General features: G+C 37.3%; 1 protein-coding gene across 1 annotated transcript in view; it reads right to left on the reverse strand.

Annotated features, from left to right (window-relative positions):
• Positions 1–17899: 17899 nt before the first annotated feature.
• FRZB (frizzled related protein) overlaps positions 17900–22304 on the reverse strand; it is a 53251-nt gene continuing 48846 nt past the window's right edge. The window contains exons 4-6 of the mRNA XM_036745739.1: positions 21878–22082; positions 21470–21533; positions 17900–18157 (exon numbers count right to left, since the gene is read on the reverse strand). Of these exons, the coding sequence (XP_036601634.1) occupies positions 18047–18157; positions 21470–21533; positions 21878–22082 (380 nt within the window). The 3' untranslated portion in view covers positions 17900–18046. The remainder of the gene's footprint in view (positions 18158–21469; positions 21534–21877; positions 22083–22304) is intronic.

Genomic DNA, 22304 nt, shown 5'->3' on the forward strand with positions numbered 1-22304 from the left:
AATAATTATGCTGTGTGGGATTGTGTTTTCTGCTCTGTTTGTGACCCACCTGCCTTTCTGCCCTACCCCAGGTACACCTGGAGTCTGATGAAGGAAGAAAAAGTTTGGAATAGCTTCTGTGGAAAATAACTGTTCTGTTTCAGGACTAATGAAATCTGACAACTAGTCAACAGGCACTGATCTGAGTAGCTGGGATATCAAAAAAGGCAAATATAGTCCCTGCCTTCAAGAAGTTAGAATCCAATGTGAGAAAGAATATGCAAACAATTCATTCTCTTATTCTCCCTCTGTCTCTCTCCCCATATATGTATGTGTGTGTGTATATATATATACTACATATATAAACTATAAACACATACAAATAACTATATGTCTATCTCTCAACTATATCTATATCCCTCTCAGGATAGTTATTTGCATGTTCTTAAATAGTTTTGTGCGTATATGCATGTTTGTGTGTGTATGTATGTATAACATGCACTGAAAAAAAATTTTTCAATACTTCAATAAGATAGGAATGTTTATCAATTTATTATAACTGATAATGTATTGAGAATTAAGTTCTATTACCTTAATAAGTTAATTTGTCAACTTAGCATAACTGATTCCATTTTGCTGAAATCCTTCATTTTGTGATTGGGCTGTTTTGAGTAAGTTATTTTTCTATTAATTATTTTTCAATAAGATAAGCACTTGTGTGATATGATGTAGTAATGTGTGTGTGTCCTTAAAATGACAAACATATGTGAACCCTCCAAAAAGACAGACTACCAATGAAAAGTATTATAAACAACTTTATCAGTATGTTTGAAGTAAACTATCAGCTAGGTGGCTCAGTAGATAGAGCGCTGGCCCTGTAGTGGGGAAGACCTGAGTTCAAAAGTGACCCCAGATACCAGCTGTGTGACCCTGGGCAAGTAACTTAACCTCTGTCTGCCTCAGTTTCTTTACTTCTAAAATGGACCTAATAACAGCTCCTAACTTCAGAGTTGTGAGGATAAAACGAGGAAATATTTGTAAAGTGCTTGGAATAGTGCCTAACAAATAGTAGGTACTATATAAATTCCCACTCCTCACCCTGGCTTTCCTCTGACCTGGCAAACAAAGTAGGACGACTTATAGCTAAAAGTGTAAAAACACCTACCTGGGACCCCAGCCATCAGGTGCTCCTAAGTCTCCTCTAGGGCTGGCTGGCTCTGAATTCCCCGCACCTGAGTCTCCAGTAAGGCCTCTTTAGTTTGGGGTGATGCTGATTGGTTGGCGAGATTTTGCAGCTGGCCAATCATGGAGGGAGAAGCATGGCCTCTGATTGGCTAGAGAGGAAACCAGGTCGGATCTGGAGCCTATTGAAACCTCTAGGAAGTGCTAGAAACGTCAGTGTGTTTTGCTCTTAGAGGGCACTGTTTACACATTTAGATTGATAAAATTTGCATACATTGAGAAATGTAAGTCTAATTAGCATTAGTCGGCTTATGTAACAGCGATTGGCTAGACCAGTACGCCTTACTTACAGCGTATAAGATATATACAGAGTCGATAAAAGGTAATCTCAGAAACAAGGGTCTGGCAGCTGGAGGAGACAAGAAAGGCCTCCTGAAGAAGGTGGGATTTGGGCCAAATCTTGCAGGAAGCCTGCGAAACTAGGAAATGGAGGTGAGGAGAGAGACCATCACAGACACGGGAGGCAACCCACGAAAAGATCCAGAGTCGAGTTATGGAGTGGCAGGCGAGGAATAGCCAGGAGACCGGTGTTGCTGCATCAAAGAGTGTGTGTCGGAAGAGTAGGAAGGCGCCAAGTTGTGAAGGGCTTTAAAAGCCAGAAGGCTCTGTATATTTCATTCCGGAAGTAATAGGGAGCCATTGGGATTTATTGTACAATGGGGAGGAGTAGCATGGTCAGATCTGCATCTTGGAACAACTCATAGCTCAGTGGAAGGTGGATTGGAGCGGAGTGGCTTAATGCAGGGACATCACTTACAATTGCAGTAGTCCAGGTGACAGAGGATGAGTGCCTGCAATGAGGTGGTGGCAGTGTGAGTGGAAAAATGTTGCAAGGGAAGGAAGAACAAGATTTGACAAAAGACTGAATATGTGGAGGGAGCATGAGTGAGGAGCGGATAACACCAAAGTTGTGAACCTACAAGGTGAGAGGATGGTGGTTCCCTTGACAGTAATAAGAAAATTGGGAAAAGGAGAACGCGAGGGGGAGGCTAAAGACAAACGAGATGATCATTGAACCCTGTTACTTTGTGTTGTTAGATTTTAATTTTTATTCACTTAACTTACAAACCAGTCAGTCAGGAAAGCTTTATTAAGTGCCTGTCGTGTGCCAAGCACTATTCTAAGCACTGGAGGCAGAAAGCAGTCTCTGTCCTCAAGGAGCTCACAACTGATGTGGGAGACAGTATGCAATCAACTATGCACAAGCAGGATATATATATATATATATATATATATATATATATATATATATATATATATACACACATATATATGTATATATATATATAAAATATATATATAATGAGTATCATGTATATATGATAAATAGGAAGTAATCAATAGAGAAAAGGCATAGAAGTAAGGGGGATGGGAAAAGGCTTCCCATAGAAGGTGGCATTTTAACTGGCACTTGAAAGAAGCCAGGGAAGCCAGAAGGTGGAGATGAGGGGTATGTGTTGTTCAGTTGTGTCTTGGCAAAGACGCTGGAGTAGTTTGTCATTTCCTTGTCCAGCTCAACTGAGCTGGAGAGCAGGGCAACTGAGGCAAACAGGATTAAATAATTTGCCCAGGGTCACACAGCCAGTTAAGTGTCTGAGGCTGGATTTGAACTCAGGAACATGAGTCTTCCTGACTCCAAGCCTGGCATTCTGTGCATTATGGCGCCACCTAGCTGCCTGGCAAATAATAATACTAGCCAACATGGATTTTCATTGTGCTTAATAGATATCATCTCATTTGACCCTCATGATAACCCTGTGAAGTAAGTAGTATTATTGTCACCATTTTGGAGATAAGGAAACTAAGTCTCAAAGACCTTAAATGACTTACGTAGAGTCACTCAGTTAAGCATTGTTTTGGATGGGATTTGAATTTGGATCTTTCTCACTCCAAGGCTGTCATTCTATCCACCATGCTACAACACATCCCTCTGAACTTCACTTTGCAGATAGAAATCTGTTTGTACTTGCCAGTAATTACAAGGTTGGTACATTTTCAAATAGTTGCATTCATTTTTAAAAGCGTATAATAAAATAACACTTAAATGGATGTGACCTTAATATTAAAAATCATACTACAAAAAAAAATTAGAAGTGAAACAGAGGCTATACCTCTCACAGCTATGGGTAGGATATGTATTTTTAACCAAATAAGAGGCAGAAACAATTATAAAAGATAAAATTAAAATAAAAACTTTGATTACATGAAATTCAAGAACTTCTGTACAAACAAAATTAATACACAAAGTTAAGAAAGAAAGCAGTTGAATGGAAAATAATCTTAGTATCAGATTTCTCTGATAAGGGCTTGGAATCCAATATATAAACAATGAATAGATATATGACTAAAAGTCCTTCCCCAAGAAAGAAATGGTAAAAAGATATGAATAATTCTAAAAAGAGTTGCAAACTCTTAATGATCATGTGAAAGAATGCTCCAAGTGACTAATAATAAGTAACATATAAATCAAAACAACCCTAAGGTGTAACCTCATAAACTGAAAATTAGCAAAAATGACAAAACATGGGAATAGTTTATGTAGGAGGAGGAGTAGGAATATAGGCACACTAGTGCATTGTTGGTAGAGCTGTGAATTAATATAATCATTTTGGAAAGTAATTTGGAATCATGCTAATAAAATGACTGAAATGTCCCCTTTACAAAGAGGTTCCACTACCAGACCCAGACCTCAAAAAGGACATTGATAAGAAGAAAGTCCCCATATACGTCAAAATATTTATAGCAGCATTTTTTGTGATAGTAAAACTTGTAAACAAAGTGATGTCCATCAATTGAGAAATGGCTAAATAAACTGTGGAACATGAATGTATTGGAATATTATTGTGTTGTAAGAAATGATGAAGGTGATGAATACAAAGAACCATGGAAACATCTACATGACTTGATGCAGAGTAAGAAAGCAGACCCAAGAAAACAATAAACACAATAACTACAACAATGTAAATGGAAAGAAAAAACACCAAAAAATAAAAATAATTGTGGTAAAATTTAGAAGAACGCACATGGTCAAAAGAAGTGATATAAGAAAATATTCATACGTCTTTGTAAGATGGGAAATCCATAAGTACTTGCACATATTTTTCAGATTTTTTTGATGTGGTAATCAGTTATACTGATTTTTTCCTCTTTTTTAAACTTTTTTTTTACCTTTAAAAATATTATTTGTTATTTGGAAAGGGAAGGAAGAGGAATCCTGGAGGAAATTACAGTAATATAAGAAGAAATATAATACAAATTTAATTTTTTTTAAAACTTAAAGAGTGCTTCAAGTGCATCTCTTCCCCACTCCTTTACATTTTAACCTCTTCTCTTTTTCTCTATCCTTTCATCTCTCATAATTATTTTTATCCACCCCAACTTCTGCTCCTCAGTTGTAAAGAATGATATTTGTCTAGCAATTATAAGCTCTATTCTCTATCTCTCCACTAAGGGGCTCTTTTGTTCTGAGCCCACGCATATGAAGACCGGGTTTTGTCTTGAGAAGATCTTGTCCTCCAGTAAGAGGGGCAGGGCTCCCGTTCTCACACTCTTTGGCTCTTTTTAACCCTACCTAGGAGCCCTGGGGAAGATTACTTAAAGCTTAGTTTTCACTCGTGTCTAAGGTCTCTCAGAAAGAAAGAACAGAAAGGTACTCGTTGTACGATAGCAATCAGAGGAATTTGCTATTTATTTTCTTCACACAAAAGAAATCCTAAACCCAAAGATTTACAAATACTCATTGACAGAGATTTAAAACTGGATGCAGTAACTTATAAGTACATTATACTCTTGTCGGTAGGTTGAAACTTAAAACCATCATGCACAGAACAGTTTATGGGATTGCTAAATTCAGCATTTCACATTTTTCCCTCTGACTGCACTTTTCCAAACTACTCCCTCCAGGTCCATATCTCCCAAGCAAGCCAGGCCAGAGGCAGAGCTCCTCCTCCTGTTGGTAGTCATTCCCTCTGATACAGAAACTCTCCCTTGCAACCAGTCAGTTCACACCACAGAAACATGGATCTCAAGATCTCTCTAGCTCATAAGGCTAGACATTTGTATCTCAAGATCATGGTTCAGCCATCTGTACTCAAGAAAGAAATTAAATATAGGTGACAACCAGGGGCCAAAGACTTGGACTCTGGCTCTCCTAAACCCATGCATGTGCCTTAGCTGCTGTGTGCTTAGAGTTCACCATTTAAGCTGGCATGAGGGAAAGGCACCAGACCTACCCTAAACCTTCTGAAGAGAGGTTCTAAGATGTGTCCTGTGTTCAAGAGACAAGAAGAGGGAGTCTTAGGGCAGGTCACCTCCTCTTAAAGATCCACTGAAGTCTGCCTGTTCTTCCTCATCAGTGGCCAACAAGGATTGATTACATTCTCATCTCAAAGCATTAGCTCTTCAATACTGAGCCTCATATGTTCCTAGAATTCTCAGATGTGCTCCTATAGGTCCACCCCACCATGCGTGCCCTCTACAACACCTTTTTTCATTCCATTTTCACTTAATATACTGGATCACAGCCATAAAACAAACCCTAAGTGAGAGGAACAAAGAGAAAGTATAGTATGTATGTATCCTGTGTATAGGATATTACTATTTTGAGTCTCATTATAATTTAGGAAAGCCCCAAATGATGGCAGGTGAATAAGGAAAAGTGTAGAGACATTAAATGATATTTCCCAAAAAGCTAGTGGAACTTCTTGTTTTCCTTCTGAGTTTCACCTTTGCTTTGTTAAAACACTAATAAACCTATAATTTGAAGCCATGGAGCAATGAAAATATATAAACAAAAAATTATGAAAAATTGCATGTTTCTCCTAGAATTTTCATACTTTTTTTTACTGATTTCACATTATCCTTCACAGTGGTTCTGAGAGAAACTTGTCCTTTCATTCCTTTCTTTAAAAAAAAACTGTGAGGAAGGGGAGAACCAGTGAATCAACTCATCAGTAACTTATATGAAAGCCACTGAGAGGTGAAATGAGTTCCTACTGATCATACAACCAGTAAATGTCAAAGGCAATACTTAATCCCGGTCTTCTTGATTCCAATTACATTATGTGACACTGCCTATTTTTCCTATATAACTTGCATAAGTTTTTTTTGAAACAAGTTTTTGTCTTCTGTTTTTTACATCATCATAGCTATTCCTAGCACCCCCTCCCCTTCCTAGAATGCCATCTCATATAGCAAATAGTATTTTTAAATACAAAAAGAAAAAAGAAAGAGGAATAAAAATCGCAACTAATCAATTCATTGAAAAAGTTTTTAAAAAAACCCGTGTAACACTTGTGGACATCCCACCTCCACTTAGATAGAGGTGGGCTGGAGATGTGCTCTCATATCTCATCATTTGAGATCAGCTTGATTTTTATTAGTTTGTTACATTCACTTTTGAATTTTTAGTGTATGGTTGTTCTTTCCATTTCCATTGTAGTAGTTATTATGAATGCTATTTTCTTGGCTCTGCTTATTTCACTCTGCATCAGTTCATGTAGATCTTTCTATCTTTCTCTGTATTCATCACACACATCATTTCTTACAGCACAGTAATAGTCCATTACTATCACATGCCATGATCTGTTTAGCCATTCCCCAATCAATGGTCATCTACTTTGTTTCCAATTCTTTGGCATCACAAAAAGTGCTACTATAAATATATGTGTATATATATGCATATATATATATATGTGTATGTGTGTGTGTGTGTGTGTGTATATATATATATATATATATATATATATATATATATATATATATATATATATAGCAACTTTATTCTTATTTCTGGGTTCCTCAAGGTATAAGCCCAGTAATGGAGTTTCTGTTCAAATGGTGTGGACATTTTAGTCATTTTGTTTACATAATTCCCATTTTCCTTTCCAAAATGGTTATAACATTTTACAGCTCCAATAATGGTGTATTAAAGTGCCTCTCATTCCACAACCCTTCTAACACCGACTGTTGCAATTTTATGTCATCTTTGTCAATTTGTAGGTTTTGAGGTGAAGCCTCAGGTTTGTTTTGATTTGCATTTCTCTTATTAATGATTTAGAGAATTGTTTCACGTGGTTGTGAATACTTTGCAATTTACTTTGGAGAACTGCTTGTTCATATCCTTTGACTACTTAAATATTAAAGAATGGCTATTAGTCTTGTGTATGCTTATTACTTGTTTATATATCTTGGATACAAAACTATTATCAAAAAAATTTGATATAAAAGTCTTTTCCCATTTGATCACTTTTCTTCTTATCCTAGGCACGTTAATTCAACTGTGAAGAAGATTTTTAGTTTCATGACATCAGTCAAGTACTTTGTCTTCTCTAACTGCCTGAACCTTTTATTTGGTTTCTCTCTCACCAATAATTGTAAGAGGCATGTAATCTGCTTTTCTTCTAATTTTTTATAGTATGATCCTTAATATTAAGGTTACATATCCATTTAGAATATATTGTTGAATATGATATAAGTGTCATTAAGTCTAAATGTAGCCAGACTGCTTTCTAGTTTTCCCAGAATATTTTTTAATCAAATAAGGAGATTTTTTTTCCCTGGGCAATTTGTTTTTTACTTTATCAAAACTGTGTTATTGAATTCCATTGTTTCGGATTCTCCCTTGCCTAATCTCTTCCACTGAGCTATCTCTTTGTTTTTTAACCAATACCAGATGGCTTTGATGCTTGCTGCTTTATAATATAATTTGAGGTCTAGAAGTGCAATCCCCTCTTCATCCCTATTCATTTTCCTCATTTCCCTTGATATTCTAAATCTTTTGTTTTTCCAAATGAATTTTGGCATTATTTTATCAATTTATATAAAATATCCCCTTAGTAATTTGATTGGCATAGCATTAAAAATATAAATTAACTTTAGTAGCATTGCTATTTTTATATGAGCAAAACCTGGCCATAAGCATGAATATTCCTCCAGCTGTTTGGGTAGTTCTTAATTTCTCTAAAGAGCAATTTGTAATTGAATATCATATATATGGAATATGCATAAACATATACATATATATCTTTTCTGTGCTATGGTAGGTTGATCCCCAGATATTTTATGCATTTTTTAGTTATTTGGAGTGGCCTTTCCCTTTCTATTATTGCTTCCTGGGTTTTGTTATTATATAGAAATGCTTTTGATTTTTGAGGACCTATTTTGTAGCCTTCACATTTGCTGAAGCTATTGTAATGATTAGTATCTTTGCTGATTCCCTAGGATTTTCCAGGTAGACCATCATATCATCAGCAAATAGGAGTGTTTTTTTCCTTCTCTTTGTCTATCTTTACTCCTTTCATTTCTTTTTCTTGTCTTATTGCTTTTGCTAGCATTTCCAGAATTACATCAACTGATAGTGGAAAGATGGACATTTTTGCTTCATTCATGTATTTATTGGAAAAAGTTCTAGAGTATGAGAATAAGTCTTCCTGACTTTAGGTGTGGCATTCTATCCACTACACCATCTAGCCACCCTGTCTTCCTGTTAGATTTATCCAATAATTTTTAAATTACATCTCCTGGATCTATTTTCCAGATCAGTTTCCTTTCCAATGAGATATTTCACATTGTCTTCTATTTTTTTTATTCTTTTGGTTTTGTTTTATAATTTCTTGTTTTCTCATAAAGTCATTAGCTTCCATTTACTACATTCTAATTTTTAAGGAATTATTTTCTTCAGGGAGCTTTTAGGCCTCCTTTTCCCTTTGGCCAATTCTGCTTTTTAAGGCATTCTTCTCCTCATTGGCTTTTTGGACCTCTTTTGCCATGTGGGTTAGTCTATTTTTAAGGTGTTATTTTCTTCAGCATTTTGGGGTCTCCTCTAGTAAACTATTGACTCATTTTTCATGACTTTCTTGTATCACTCTTATTCCTCTTCCCAATTTTTCCTCTACTTCTCTTACTCGATTTTCAAAATCCTTTTTGAGCTCTTCCATGGCCTGTGACCAATTCATATTTTTCTTGGAGGTTTTTGATGTAGGAGCTTTGACTTTGTTGTCTTCTTCTGTTTGTATATTTTGATCTTCCTTGTCCCTAAAGTAAGATTCTATAGTCTGACTTTTTTCCACTGTTTGCTCATTTTCCCAGCCAATTACTTGACTTTTTAGCTCTCTGTTAAGGTAGGACTCTGCTTCCAGTGTGGAGGGTGTACTGTCCCAAGCTTCAGGGGTTTTGTACAGCTGTTTTCAGAGATATTTCTAGGGACCTGTAAATTTTAAGTTCTTTCAAGGTTATATGATCAAAGGAGAGGTATTTACTCCTCTCCTGGCCTGTGTTCTGGTCTGTGAGTGACCACAAGCACTCTTTTCTGCCTTGGAAATGTGAGGAGGATTCCCTCTCCACTGCTGCCACAAGCTTGGCCATACCAGCACTCCTCCTTGTCCCAGGACTGCCACCAGACTACAACCCAGATTGAAACAGGGCAAAGCAAGAGAATCCTGCCTCAGCGTCAGCAAAGAGATCCCTGCAATTCCCCTCTGATCAGCCCACTCAATCCCCCCAGTATCTCTGGGCCAAGAGCTCCTGAGGCAGCCACTGCCACTGCCACTGCCACCACAGCCACTGCCACTACTACTACCACTGCTGCTGCCTTGGGGCTGGGGCCAGACCATGCTCCTCTCTCACCCAGGTCTGACAGACATTTTCTATTGCCCTTCTAAGTTATCTTTGACATTTGTGGGTTAAGAAGTCTGGAAATGCCCATGCTGGACTGCGCTTTTCTCTCAGACTGAAACAATAGACCTTCCTTGTCAACCTTCCAGGTTGTCTTGGGCTGAAAATGTGTTTCATTTTGTCATTTTGTTGATTCTACTGCTCTAGAATTTGTTTAGAGTCATTTTTACAGGTATTTGGAGGGGTTTGGGAGAGATCAAATGAGTCCCTGCTTTTATGCTGCCATCTTGGCTCTGCCCTCCTGTTAGACTTGTGCAAAACTGAGAGATATTGAAATCTCCCATCCCACTTTTTCTTATCCACTTTGTCATTCTTCTTCATTTTTTGTGATTGTTTAGTCCATTCACATTTAATGTTATAAGAGTTAGATTTATATTTTCCTTCATTTGTCTCTAATTTGGGGGGTTTTTTCAAGTTATGATTTTTTCCCTCTTTTGCTGTAAATGCAGTATATGTCTCTTCACTTATGTTAACTTAATTTTGTAAGGTAGTCTTATTCTCACTGGATCTCTTCCCCCCATACTGATTACTCCTTTTATTTGTTACACCTTCCCCTTTGAAGTTTTGCTTATGAATTCCTTTTCCCTTCCTGCTTTTATCTGATTAATTTCTTCCCTCTTTTTTTTACTCTCAGTTAATCAAGTAGATTTCCCTTCTTAACCTCCCATATTCATTAGTTTTTTTATTTCATTTTTGTGATCGTATCAAGAGTGAATTTCTCTCACCCTCTTCATTATGCATCGTCTCTTTCTGTCTACTCTAAATATTCATTCTCTTGTTCATGACCCCCATAATTACCTAATCCCTCTCTAGTCCCTGTGTTCCTTGTGTAATCAAAAATTCTAATTTATCCATTCTGGGTTCTTTCCTCTAGGCAGTTTCTGAGACTCTCTCGTAGAGCTTGCCTCATGGGGTCCCCTTTTCCCTCGTGCCTCACTTCCATAACAATGCCAATTCTTGCAGGTGACCCTCCACCACCCACTACTGATTTCTACTCTCCTCCTGGTTACCTTCTTTCACCATTTGCCTCGAAATCTCCTCCTTGGGTGCATTCCCTTCCACTCCCCCAGATACCAGTTGCCCCCAAGAGTTATAACTCTTCCCTTTCTGAGGCAGAATAAATTATCTTTGCAAGCACTAAATCTTTCAGATAATACCCAGCACAAAGCATCTCTCTTCACCTCTAGAAACATTCATCAGTGGAATTTCCTCTCACCACCAAAGCAAGTCCTCTTTCCTCCCATTCCCCCCAATCCTTCCTCCCTCCTCCTCACCCACTCCTCTGCAGGCTCTTCTAATTCTGAGAAACCACAGGGGTCACTTTCCCTTTGTTGCTAGACCTTGATTTGACCCAGGCACATCACACAATCTGCTATGCCTCCTTTATCCCCTCCCTCCCTTTCATTCACCTTCTAATTTTGTAATGTGGTCCCATTCACCTGTAGGCAGGATGTCACAAGGCTCTGACCATAGTGCTCCAGGTCTGCCTCTCTCTCCACTGTTACCTCCACCTGACTTCTGCTTTCACCTCTGTCTCTGTTTACATTTAGAAAGTATTCTCTTACTGGTCTCTTTAATGTCACTCCATTGCTGTTGCTGTCCTTGGCTGCAACATTCATTTACCCCTACTAAGAATGTTTCTAATACCTTTTTATCATTGAATACACATCTTTTTTCACTTATGGTTAAGCTCAGATTTGCAGGATAGGTCACCCTTAGCTTGGAACACAATATTCCATTCCCTCCTGTGTTTCCTGCTGGGTGCAGAATATTGTATTATTCAAATTTCCTTTACTTGTATATGAAAGTCTTTCTCCTGGTCACTTGCAGAACCTGTTTCGGAATTGAATTGCCTAATTAATCACCATGTGTCTTGGAATTTGTTACCTTGGATTTTTTTCTGAAGATTATATATAAATTCTTTCCATTGGTATTTAATTTTCTATCTCGAGAAGTTCTGGGCAGTTTTTTGTATTTTTTTTTTTGCATTATGGTATTTGAGGTTTTTTTACTTACCATGTTCTTGTAGGAGATCTATGATCCTTAGATTGTCTCTATACATCCTGTCTTCAAGAGCAGTATGTTTTGTTTGGCTGGGGAGCATATTTTCTTTTAATGTTTTTGGTTGTTTTTTTTTTCCTTCTTCTTTTAAATAGTCCTTCACTTCTATTTGCATTGCTAAATTCTATTTGCATTCCTATGTGCGTTGTTGTCTTTTTTGTTTCTTTGAAGAGATTTGCCATTACAAATTCTAGTTTTTCTATTTTGCTCATTATTTTTGCTGTATAGTCCACAAATTCTGCTCTAGTAATTATCATTTCTCTTTGTTTTTTTTTTTTTGACAGGGCAATTGGGATTAAGTGACTTGCCCAAGGTCACACAGCTAGTACATGTGTCAAGTGTCTGAGGTCACATTTGAACTCAGGTCTTCCTGACTCCAGGGGCCAGTGCTCTACTCACTGCACCGCCTAGCTGCCCCTATCATTTCTCTTTTAAACCACTCAAGGTGTTGTAGTTCTATGCCCTCCTCAAATTCCACAAGGTCCTCTGTCTCATCAAATTTTGGATCATTTTCCCTTTTTTTGTAGTATTTATTCATAGGTGCCTGAAATTGTTTACTAGATCTGGAGGCCAAATTTCCGTCTGCTGTTAGTTTTTCCTGTTGATTTATCTGTTTATGATTAAGGTTTTTGAGTTTTCTTCTTTCTGAAATCTTTGGTAATTTTAGTCTTTTCCCCTTATTTTCCCCTGTTGCTCATTTTCTGATTCCTTCCCTTCCTTTCCCCACTCCCCCACCCCAACCCCAAGGCATACACATGGTATCTTGTCACATTCTTTCTGTACCTTAGCTCTCTGACCCAGCAGTTCAGAGCACTGCCACAGTGATGCCAATGCAGCCAGGGATGATTTCTGTTGTTTGCAGTTTAGGTCTCTGAGGCTCTGGGAGGAGGGGGATGTGGGTTGTGAGGTTGGGCATTATTTCAAATCCAGATTTGTGTTCTGCCTCTTTCCCGTTGTTCCTCTGCTCTCCTCAAGATATCTTCTATAGCATAGAACTGTGCCACCATGCTAGTGACCAAGGCCCCTACAAATTTCTGCAGCCTGGAGCTAGATCTTCACCGTACTGGAAAGAGAGAAGAGACTGTGGTATGGAGTTGGGTTTACTGCAAGCCCATGGGTAGAGTCCTTGGGTCAGCTAGTATAGCCTTGATGCTAGTAGCATAATGGGCCATGGTTAAAAGGATGCCGCATGAGTTCAGGGTAGGCATCAGTTTATGTTGTTCTTTTAAACCTTCTGGATATCCTAGACCATGGAGACAACTTAAGTATCTTTGGTGCATAATTTCTGTTTTGGAGAGTTTGGAGAGGTCATGAGGATTAGAGAAAATAACTAATCCTCTATCTTGTTGGTCACATGATGTAGAAATATTTTTGTTCTTATCAATAGGAAAGTTACATAGGCAAAATTATACTTGCTGATGTTTTAAAATGTTTATAAAGTTAGGGGCCATATTTAACTAAAATATCAAATATGGTGGATTCTCTGAAACTTCTATCCTGCCTTCATTGTTTTTACCTCTTTGCTATCATAAGTTTCTGAATATCTAGGTACATTATTTCAAACGTATAAAATAAATGCTAAAACTAACCATAAAAATGAACACCAATTCTAGTCTTAGTAGCTTTGCATATTGAAATATAACAACAGATATTTTCTTGTGGGTAATGATAAACTGCTATTTACTCACAGAGATCATGGCTCTGGATCTATCCAATTAAATAATATGTAGCAGATGTGAAAAAGCATGTTTTCTTTAAAAAAAATTCTATACAATGCATGGCCCTGAATCAAATGACAGTGTGTGTGTGTGCTATCGTAGAATACTGACAGCATCCATGAATAGAGCTCAGTCCAAGTTAGTCATTACCTTAATTTTTACCAGATTCTCCAGCACATTATTCAGTATTCATTTTGTTAGTGTTTTGGCATACATGTCCAGGAATTTTAAAATACTAAAGGTGAATGGAAATGTTTCTAAAAAAATTGTTTAACTTTGTAAGTTCCCAAATCACCAACATGTAAACACAAAAGCAAATTCATTACAATGAATGACTGGTAGAAACTAAAGGAAAAAAAAGAAGTACTAAGTCATAGAATCTAAGAATTGAATGTGGCCTCAGAGGCCATTTAGTACAAGCCCTATTGAACAAAAGTCCCTTCTACATCGTACCTGACTAGTGGTCATTCAACCTTTGCTTGAAGTCCTTCGCAGAGTGGGGAACATCCTGAGGAGGCCTTTTCCATGTTGGTCTAGCTCTACCTGATAGGATGCTTTTCCTTACATTAAGTTTAAACCTCTGTTTATAACTTAGTTCTTCCCACTTCTGCCAAACATAATAAGTCTAATGCCTTTTCCATAGCTCTTCAAATGCATGATGGCAGCTCTCCTGTCTCCCCCAAGTCTTCTCTTCTGGAAGCTAGATACTCTCATTTTCAGTCTTCCATCCACCTTTATATATATGAACTTGAGGATCTTTTCACCATCCTTCTTGTACTTCTCTGTATGCTTTCTAGTTTCTCAGTGTTTTTCCTAAGACGTGGTACCCAGAACTAACCATCATACTCTGAATGTTGTCTAACAAATACAGCATGAAACAATATTATGTTAGACAGTCAGAAGTGGGTTTAGAGGAAGACAAGTGACAACCAGTATATGCCATGGAAAACTTCCTAGGATTTATCAACTTGATCTCCAAAGTTGGATGGAGTTCCCATATTGGGATGCTATGACCATATAAACATCAGTTATTAAATGTTAACAGTAATCATTTTTATTCTTTTTTTACAGGGAGGAAGGCAGGGCAATTGGGGTTAAGTGACTTGCCCAAGGTCATACAGCTAGTGTGTCAAGTGTCTGAGGTCGAATTTGAACTCAGGTCCTCCCGACTCCAGGGCCAGTGCTCTACTTACTGTGCCATCTAGCTGCCCCTAATCATTTTTATTCTGGTGGCTGGAAGTGCAACCATCATCAAGTAATAATACCTAACAAGAGGTGCAATGCAAATGACTTAAAAGGCAAAATGATTGAAATTATGCAAATTGAATTACCCAACATTCAATATCTTTTACTTTATTCATGATGCTATTTTACATTTATGAATTCATTTATACTCTCAGTAACCTGAAAGTTGACTGCTAAAGAGGTGAAGCAGAAAACTGCTTCTCCTGGCAGTCCACCAAAGTTTAGTGTTTTCTTAGGGTGCTGAATTCTACAGAAGTGAACTTCAGGAATACAATTCTCACTTTAAGTGTATTATTATTTCATATTTATTGAGCATAAATTATGTTAAGCACCTTACTTAGAAATTTGAAATAAATATGATCTTTGCTTCAGGAATTTCACAGTGAAAAAATTGTCTGGAACCATGTATGTGATCAGAATATCCACTTTAATGTCAGTAATATTTCATGACTTAACATGGCTCTTCATTTTCTCTAGGAAAATAGGACCACATTGCATTGGGATACTATTTCCTTTAGCTCTAACATACCTACTTTCCCCTCTTATCCCTATGGATCAGGAAGAAGGGAAGAGAATTAGTTGGAAAGTCAATATTGTGCAAAACCTCCATGATGGCATATTCCCCAGACCCCAGAAGTTCCACATAAGGGTATAGTCCAGGAGAGGTTAGAATCTTGTGATTATAGTTAGTCTTCTGGATGTAGTGTTCCCTAACTCTCCTATGATAAACTAAAGCGATGTTCCTGTTCCCCCAAAATTGGGATGTAGGAAGTGATGTTCTTCCCTTATCCAGCTGGGAGCAAAGATGCAATTGGTAAACAATAAAATAAAAAACATGTTCTGGTAGTAATAGCCACCAGCTATTAATCTGACAGACTTAGAGACCAGAGCTATAACTAGGATAGGATGACAGGTGCTAAGCCCTAAGGCCCTGAAATTTAGATGGTGCATGTCATGCTGCTAGTTTTTATGTGCTGTTTGTCTCAAGCACCAAAATCACTAGTTATAGTTCTTTTCGTGATTCCTTGATGAAAGGAGAAAAGTCGCAGAATTTTAGCTTGGAAGGACTGTCAGTGGTCCTTTAGTTCACCACAAATTCCAAAATGAATCCCTACTACAAACCAACAAATGGTCATCCAGCTTGAAGTCCTCCAGTGGTGAGGGGTGGGGGTGAAGGGTTGGGGAAGGGTGTGCAGTACACTCTCTCTTGCCACTATTAGACAGCTCTAATTGTTGAGAAGTTTTTCCTGACGTCACATTTGAGATTTGCTCTGTAGTTTTTATCCATTCTTCCTCGTTCTTCCCTCTAGTGCTCAAAAAAATCAGTTTAATCCCTTTTCCATAGGACAGCCCTTCAAATGCTCGAAGGTAGATCTCATGAAGTTCTGTTCTATTCTTAGATGGACCTCTGGAATCGTGAGGGAGAACTGAGTTAAAGAAAACTCTCAATCCTTTATTATTCATGCTCTATTTCTGATGTGAGGAATCTATTATAGAGTGATCCTTCTACTATGGTATTGAGCTTATAAAAGGAAACACAATGGCAGTTTGCATCATAATTGTTTTATTTTCCATATACCATAGCTCAAAAGTTGGGTTTTCTACAATATCATGATATGTCAATGCAGGAAAATCAATGGACTTCCAAATGACTGACATAGGCTCTAAAACATCCTATTTTAAGAAGGAAGTGAAGGCATCACTTTTCAAAGTATACCTTAGAGATCAAAATGCACCGCAGGTAATGAAATATGTATTAAGTTCAAAACTCAGAATATTATCTCTCTAGATAGCTATAATCCCTTTTATCAGACATTTACTGAACATTAAACATGGCTATTTATGTAGGAATAGACATAAGAACACCCCCATGAAATCCAAATGATAAAGTGCAGACCAGTCGCACCAAGAGACAGGTCTGATAATTCAGTCATCTGTAACACATCACATGCTACACACACACACACACACACACGCACATACGCACATGCGCACACTCACCAAATACAGAACCCCCAAAATCTGCACACAGAAAGTGATGTTCCTGCCCAGATGGAAGCAAAGCTGCAAAGACAGTCAAGAAATTCTCGAGTAGAAGCAGCCAGCTGTTATCCTGACAGACTCAGAGACCAAAGACATAATTTGGGCAAGGTGATTGGGGCTATCAGAAAACTAATAATACTCTAAATTATCTTAGCAGTTTGGGGAGCTATCTAACATTTCTCAGAAAGGTTAAACCATTTAAAAACAACACACGGATGCATACATCCATACTTCTTTCCATTTTTGTTCTGGTTGATACAGTAAATCAGGCTTATATTTCAGAAGGGAAAAAAGACTTACACCAGTGGTTTATTCAAAAGGAAACAAATTAAACAGAGCTATACTGATAACAACAGATGTCTGGTTATAATTCACTCCCTAATTTTGATTAGTCAACTCTATTGTCAAAAGGAAAATGCTACTGTTAACACCAACAGCTACCAGTTAAAATTGTGCTTTTCAGAACATCAGAACAAATGCTTTTCCCTCAGATTCTAAAGCTATTTATTTTGTTTCTCACTAATCTTGAGAATAATTCTTCCTTCAGGTTCTCTTAAAGTTTTCTTCTATGCCTGACTACACTGTCTACACAATCATTTGCTATCCAACTGCCATTTTATGTATGCATTTTAAAAACTCTAAATTTTTCCTGCATATGAGGAGGGATAAAAACGATTAAAAGTGTGGCTGCCATCAGTCTGCCAGAATCTACTTTACACCGGATCCCATCCCTCTATATGTGGCAAACATCTCTATGTCCTTAAAATATCATTGGCAAATCCAGATGCCCCCATCTGGTTGCTATGAACTGCAGTAAATATCCTAGGATTAGTTTTTTCAGCTCATTGGGGAAGTTTTCTCCATGATTAGTGAAATAGAATATATATATTTATATATTTTTAACATTTTGTACCCAGACAAAAAAAGCAGAAAACAGAAGGGAAAATAAGACTAATATCAGTTACAATTTGATTTTGTAGTAAACAATCGAGTATAACGTGCAATAGTGCAATTTTTCCTTTGCTGCTCCAACAATGCAAGTCTTACAAGGGAATCCATTGGTTTTCACGTTTCTCATTTCACATTCAGTTGCGTGCTTGCCGCTGGTTATTGTTCCTGCCAGACTTCTGTGTGGAATCACTTTGACCAGATTCAGTTTTGCTTAACCCAATGTGACGGAGCTTCAGATCCCATCGCTGTGGAATTTAAACCAGAAAATGTTCATACTTTCATTGGAAATAATAAAAAAAAAGTCATGATTTCTCAGTTGTCCTAAAAACTGATAATTCTGCAAAAATGAAGTGTCGATCCATAGAAACAATTTAATTCAACAAGCATTTACCAAGTGCAAGACACTATTTTAGGTACTGGAGATACAACAGACCAAACAAAAAAATAGTCCCTTTCCTCAAGGAGCCAATATTCTACTCTCAGAGGATATATGGCATAACCCGCTTGAAGGCAGGAAATTTTCCTCTTTTTTTAAATTTGTCTTTGTGCCCCCAGGGTCTAACAAATACCTTGCACGTAGTAGGCATTTATGAATGCTTGAACAGGATTAAATATTTAAACATTCAATCAACAAGTCAGTCAAAAAGCATTTATGCACTCAGGATACAGTGAAAAGCAAAAGACGTCCTTGTTCTCAAGATCTCACAGTTTAATGGGGGGATAACACGAAAACTATGTGTAAACAAGATATATGCCAGATCAACTGGGGATAATCAACAGAAGGAAAGTACTGTAAGAAAGATCAGGAAAGGCTTCTTAGAGAAAGTGAAATTTTAGATGGATTTGAAGGAAGCCAGGGGGTGAAATGAACAGGAAGAGAGTTTCAGGTATAAGGGACAGCCAGTGAAAAAAGCCCAGGAAGGAAGAGCACCAATGGCTAGGAGGATCAGGAAAGGTTTTCCGAATGAGATAGCACCCAAGTTGACCTAAAAGGTATGTCAAGAGTCTCTCCTTCGTTCAATTTCTTATTGCATTCAGTTTGTATTTCTTCCATGCAGTATACATCTATGAGTGTGTATGTATACATGTATGTATATATGCACATAAATATACACACACACATATATGTATGTGTATAGTATTATAGACATTTAAGGTCATGTCTCATATCCCCTAGACTGTAGGATCCTTGGGCCCAGAAACCATGTCTTTTACCTTTACATCCCTAGCTGTAGTCATTTCATAGATGTTTTTTGAAATGATTCTTTTAAAAATGTATTAAGCATCTACTATGATCAAGATCCTGTACTATAGGCGGGGTATTCATCAACAGGAGTTTCCTAAGCCTCTAAAGTAGGGGAGGATGAGGAAGGGCATCTCACAGTAACAGGCACATGAGTTCAGCATTGAAGGAAACCAGGAATTCTTAGAGGTAGAGGGGAAGAGGGAGTTCATTACAAATAGCTAATCCAGAGGCAGGAAGGTGGGAGATAAAATAAGGAATTTAGGGAAAAGTAAATTAACTGGACCACAGGTTAGAAAAATTAATGTTCTGTGAACCTGAAAAAGAAGATTGGCATCAGGCTATTACTCAGGTTAATGCCAAGTTGAACAGTTGTTTTTTTTATCCTTGAGGCCAGAGGGAATCATGACATGGTAAGATTTGTGCTTTAAAACCATTATTTTATTAACTGTTGAGATTGATTAGAGAAGGTAGAGATAGACTTCTAAGAAATACATAAACCATCCTTCTGCTTAATTCTTGAGTTTCCTCTCAAAAGATTCAGGATTCTTTCTTGTAAGTACTCAGGATAGGAATTTATATTCCCTTTAAATCTATATTTTGAAAGGCGTGCTTGAAAATAAAGAATACACCTATCTATCATGTAAATGCTAACGTTTTACCAAGTAAGCAAAAGACTTTGACTAATAAAGGCATCAAGCATCCTAGTATTTGTTACTGTAATATAATTGATTTTGTGACGGATAGGAAAAGAAATTAAAATGTCTATTTCCATTTTTGAATTACCCTATGTTAAAATAGCCCTTCCTATTTTGTTGACATCTTCCACTCAATCTTGTTAAAGAAAAGAGTAGGAACCTTTAATTTTCTTGATACTTTTTTATGTTTAAAAAATATGCTATATCTCCCAATTCATTTTTATTTCAGCACCCCATTATGATACAGACCTAACAATGTCTAAGATGAGAAACTGCAAAAAATATGTCTTATTTAACTCTTGGGTTAGCAGCTGAGATGGAAAATTAGCTTACCGAAAATGACCACTTTTCTGTCTAATGAAGCCTGACTGACATTCACTGTGAAACACATAAAGCTTTGTCTAAACATACACAAATTAAACTGAAAACTGAGGCAAGGATCTCAGTCGCTCAAGTACCCCCACCTCTACCCCCACTACTCCCAAAACACAGGCCTGAATTGCCCAAGTGACTCAGTTCTTCACTTTGTTTTATCTTGTGTGGACCCATTTACAGATAATGAACCATCTCATTGTAAAACTTCCGCAAATTCCCTATGAATTATGATGGGAAATGACATTATGTTCCCTGCTAGGAAACAGAAGCAGAGGGTGGTGTGTCCTAGATTTTCAAATGGTAATTTATGACTATGTTGTTTTGGCATGAGGAGCAGCAAACACTATTAGATGACCTAAGTCAAGGGAGTAATGAAAATTCTTCAAATGAGCACAGGAATTTAGGACAAATTCCTGTTCTGCATCGGCAAGCAGAAAACAAAGACAATAAGAAATCCCAACATGGTTGAAGAAGAGTGTTTTTCCTTTCACATGTGCCAAAATTAGTGAAGAGAGTTGGTTATAGGGAGCCCTGCCTGCCTGCCTGAACTTGAAACCAACCTTGCTTTCGACAAATGCACTGGGAAGCAGTAAAGAGGAAGACGGGGGTGGGGATGAGGATGGGGACTCATGCAAAATAATGGCCTTTGCATTTTTTTAAGGTCACTTAAACATAGACTTGTCTGCTATGTCAAGTGCCAGATGTACAAGATAAACTGCCCAAGGGTTGTTTAATTTAAACACTAAATGTTTCCCAAGCCTTCAAGCTTGTGGAAGGGAGAGGATATATTGTACTCCGTCTAGGTTCCATCCCTTTTTTTTAGATTCTTTGCCCCCTTATGAACATGCCTTCCCCACATTCTTCTCCTTTAAACAGACCTGATAAGTTTAACTATGTTAGTGCCGCAAGAAGAAAAATGAAATCTTTCACTGGAAAAGAGCATTCTGTCCCGCTTTTAAAATTTATCAGTCCCTGGAATTTGAGGGTCATGAGTTTTAAAGGCTAGATTAAAGTTCTAGGGGACTTGTTCAACTCTCAGATATGTAAATTAATCAGGCAGTTTGCTGAATTGATGAACATAAATGTCATAAGATAGATTCATTTTCTTAGCACATGTACTTTAGATTTTAATACTCCCTACACTTAAACATGGCAAAAGGGAACCTGGCCTATTTAAACGGCATAGGTCTGGTTTTCTTTGTTTTCTATTATGGCTTTTAAGATGTAAAACATAGGCTTACCTTAACTTTTTTACCAAGACGATCCTTCCATTTCTCAGCTATTGAACCTTCCACCAAGAGCAACCTACATTTTTCAAAGAAGCAATATGTAACAACATATGTGTATATAAATATATAGATATATTTGTATTTGTTCTTATATATGTATCTTTAAGTATATATGTATTTATATCTGTATACACATATTTTTATATTCTGCATAAATATATAAGCACATTGTAATCAATAAAAATTATAATGGAGTAATGGTAAAGATAGCCTCAATTCCATGTTCCACAATTCTGGAACATTATAGAGGGAAATCTAATATTGAGTTCTTCAAGCAAAGCCAGAATGGCTACAATTTGGGGGTTGGGGGGAGGGGACAGGAAGCAAAATGTAGTATTTTAGGTAATAGGCAACAAATACCTAGAGCGTTCTTCATCTTCATAGCCCATGATGAGATATTCCTCATTAACACTGAGTGGAGGGCATAAGCAACCTGAATTTGTGTAAAGATTAATTGTATCCCTTGGGATGTTCACTAAAGAAGATTTCAGAATCTCCTTTACTTCCACTACTGCAGTAACATCATGGCACTTAGTCTTTACTTCCTTCACTTTTGCCCGAATAACTGAGGAGAAAAAAGAGGAATAAAGTTGAAATCATAATAATGCAATACACATTCAAATCAGGGTCCCTTGTTTGCTGATTTCTGTGGATTTGAATTCTCTTCCAGCCAAGGTCCAATGAGCCATACTAAAGTCAATGAGAAGAGATACAGACAGATAAATCAGAAAACACTTGGACTAAACTTCAAAGTCATTTAAAAAATAAAAACATGGCATGCGGGTTG

This window comes from Trichosurus vulpecula, chromosome 2, assembly GCF_011100635.1.
Source record: "Trichosurus vulpecula isolate mTriVul1 chromosome 2, mTriVul1.pri, whole genome shotgun sequence".
NCBI classification, from domain to species: domain Eukaryota; kingdom Metazoa; phylum Chordata; class Mammalia; order Diprotodontia; family Phalangeridae; genus Trichosurus; species Trichosurus vulpecula.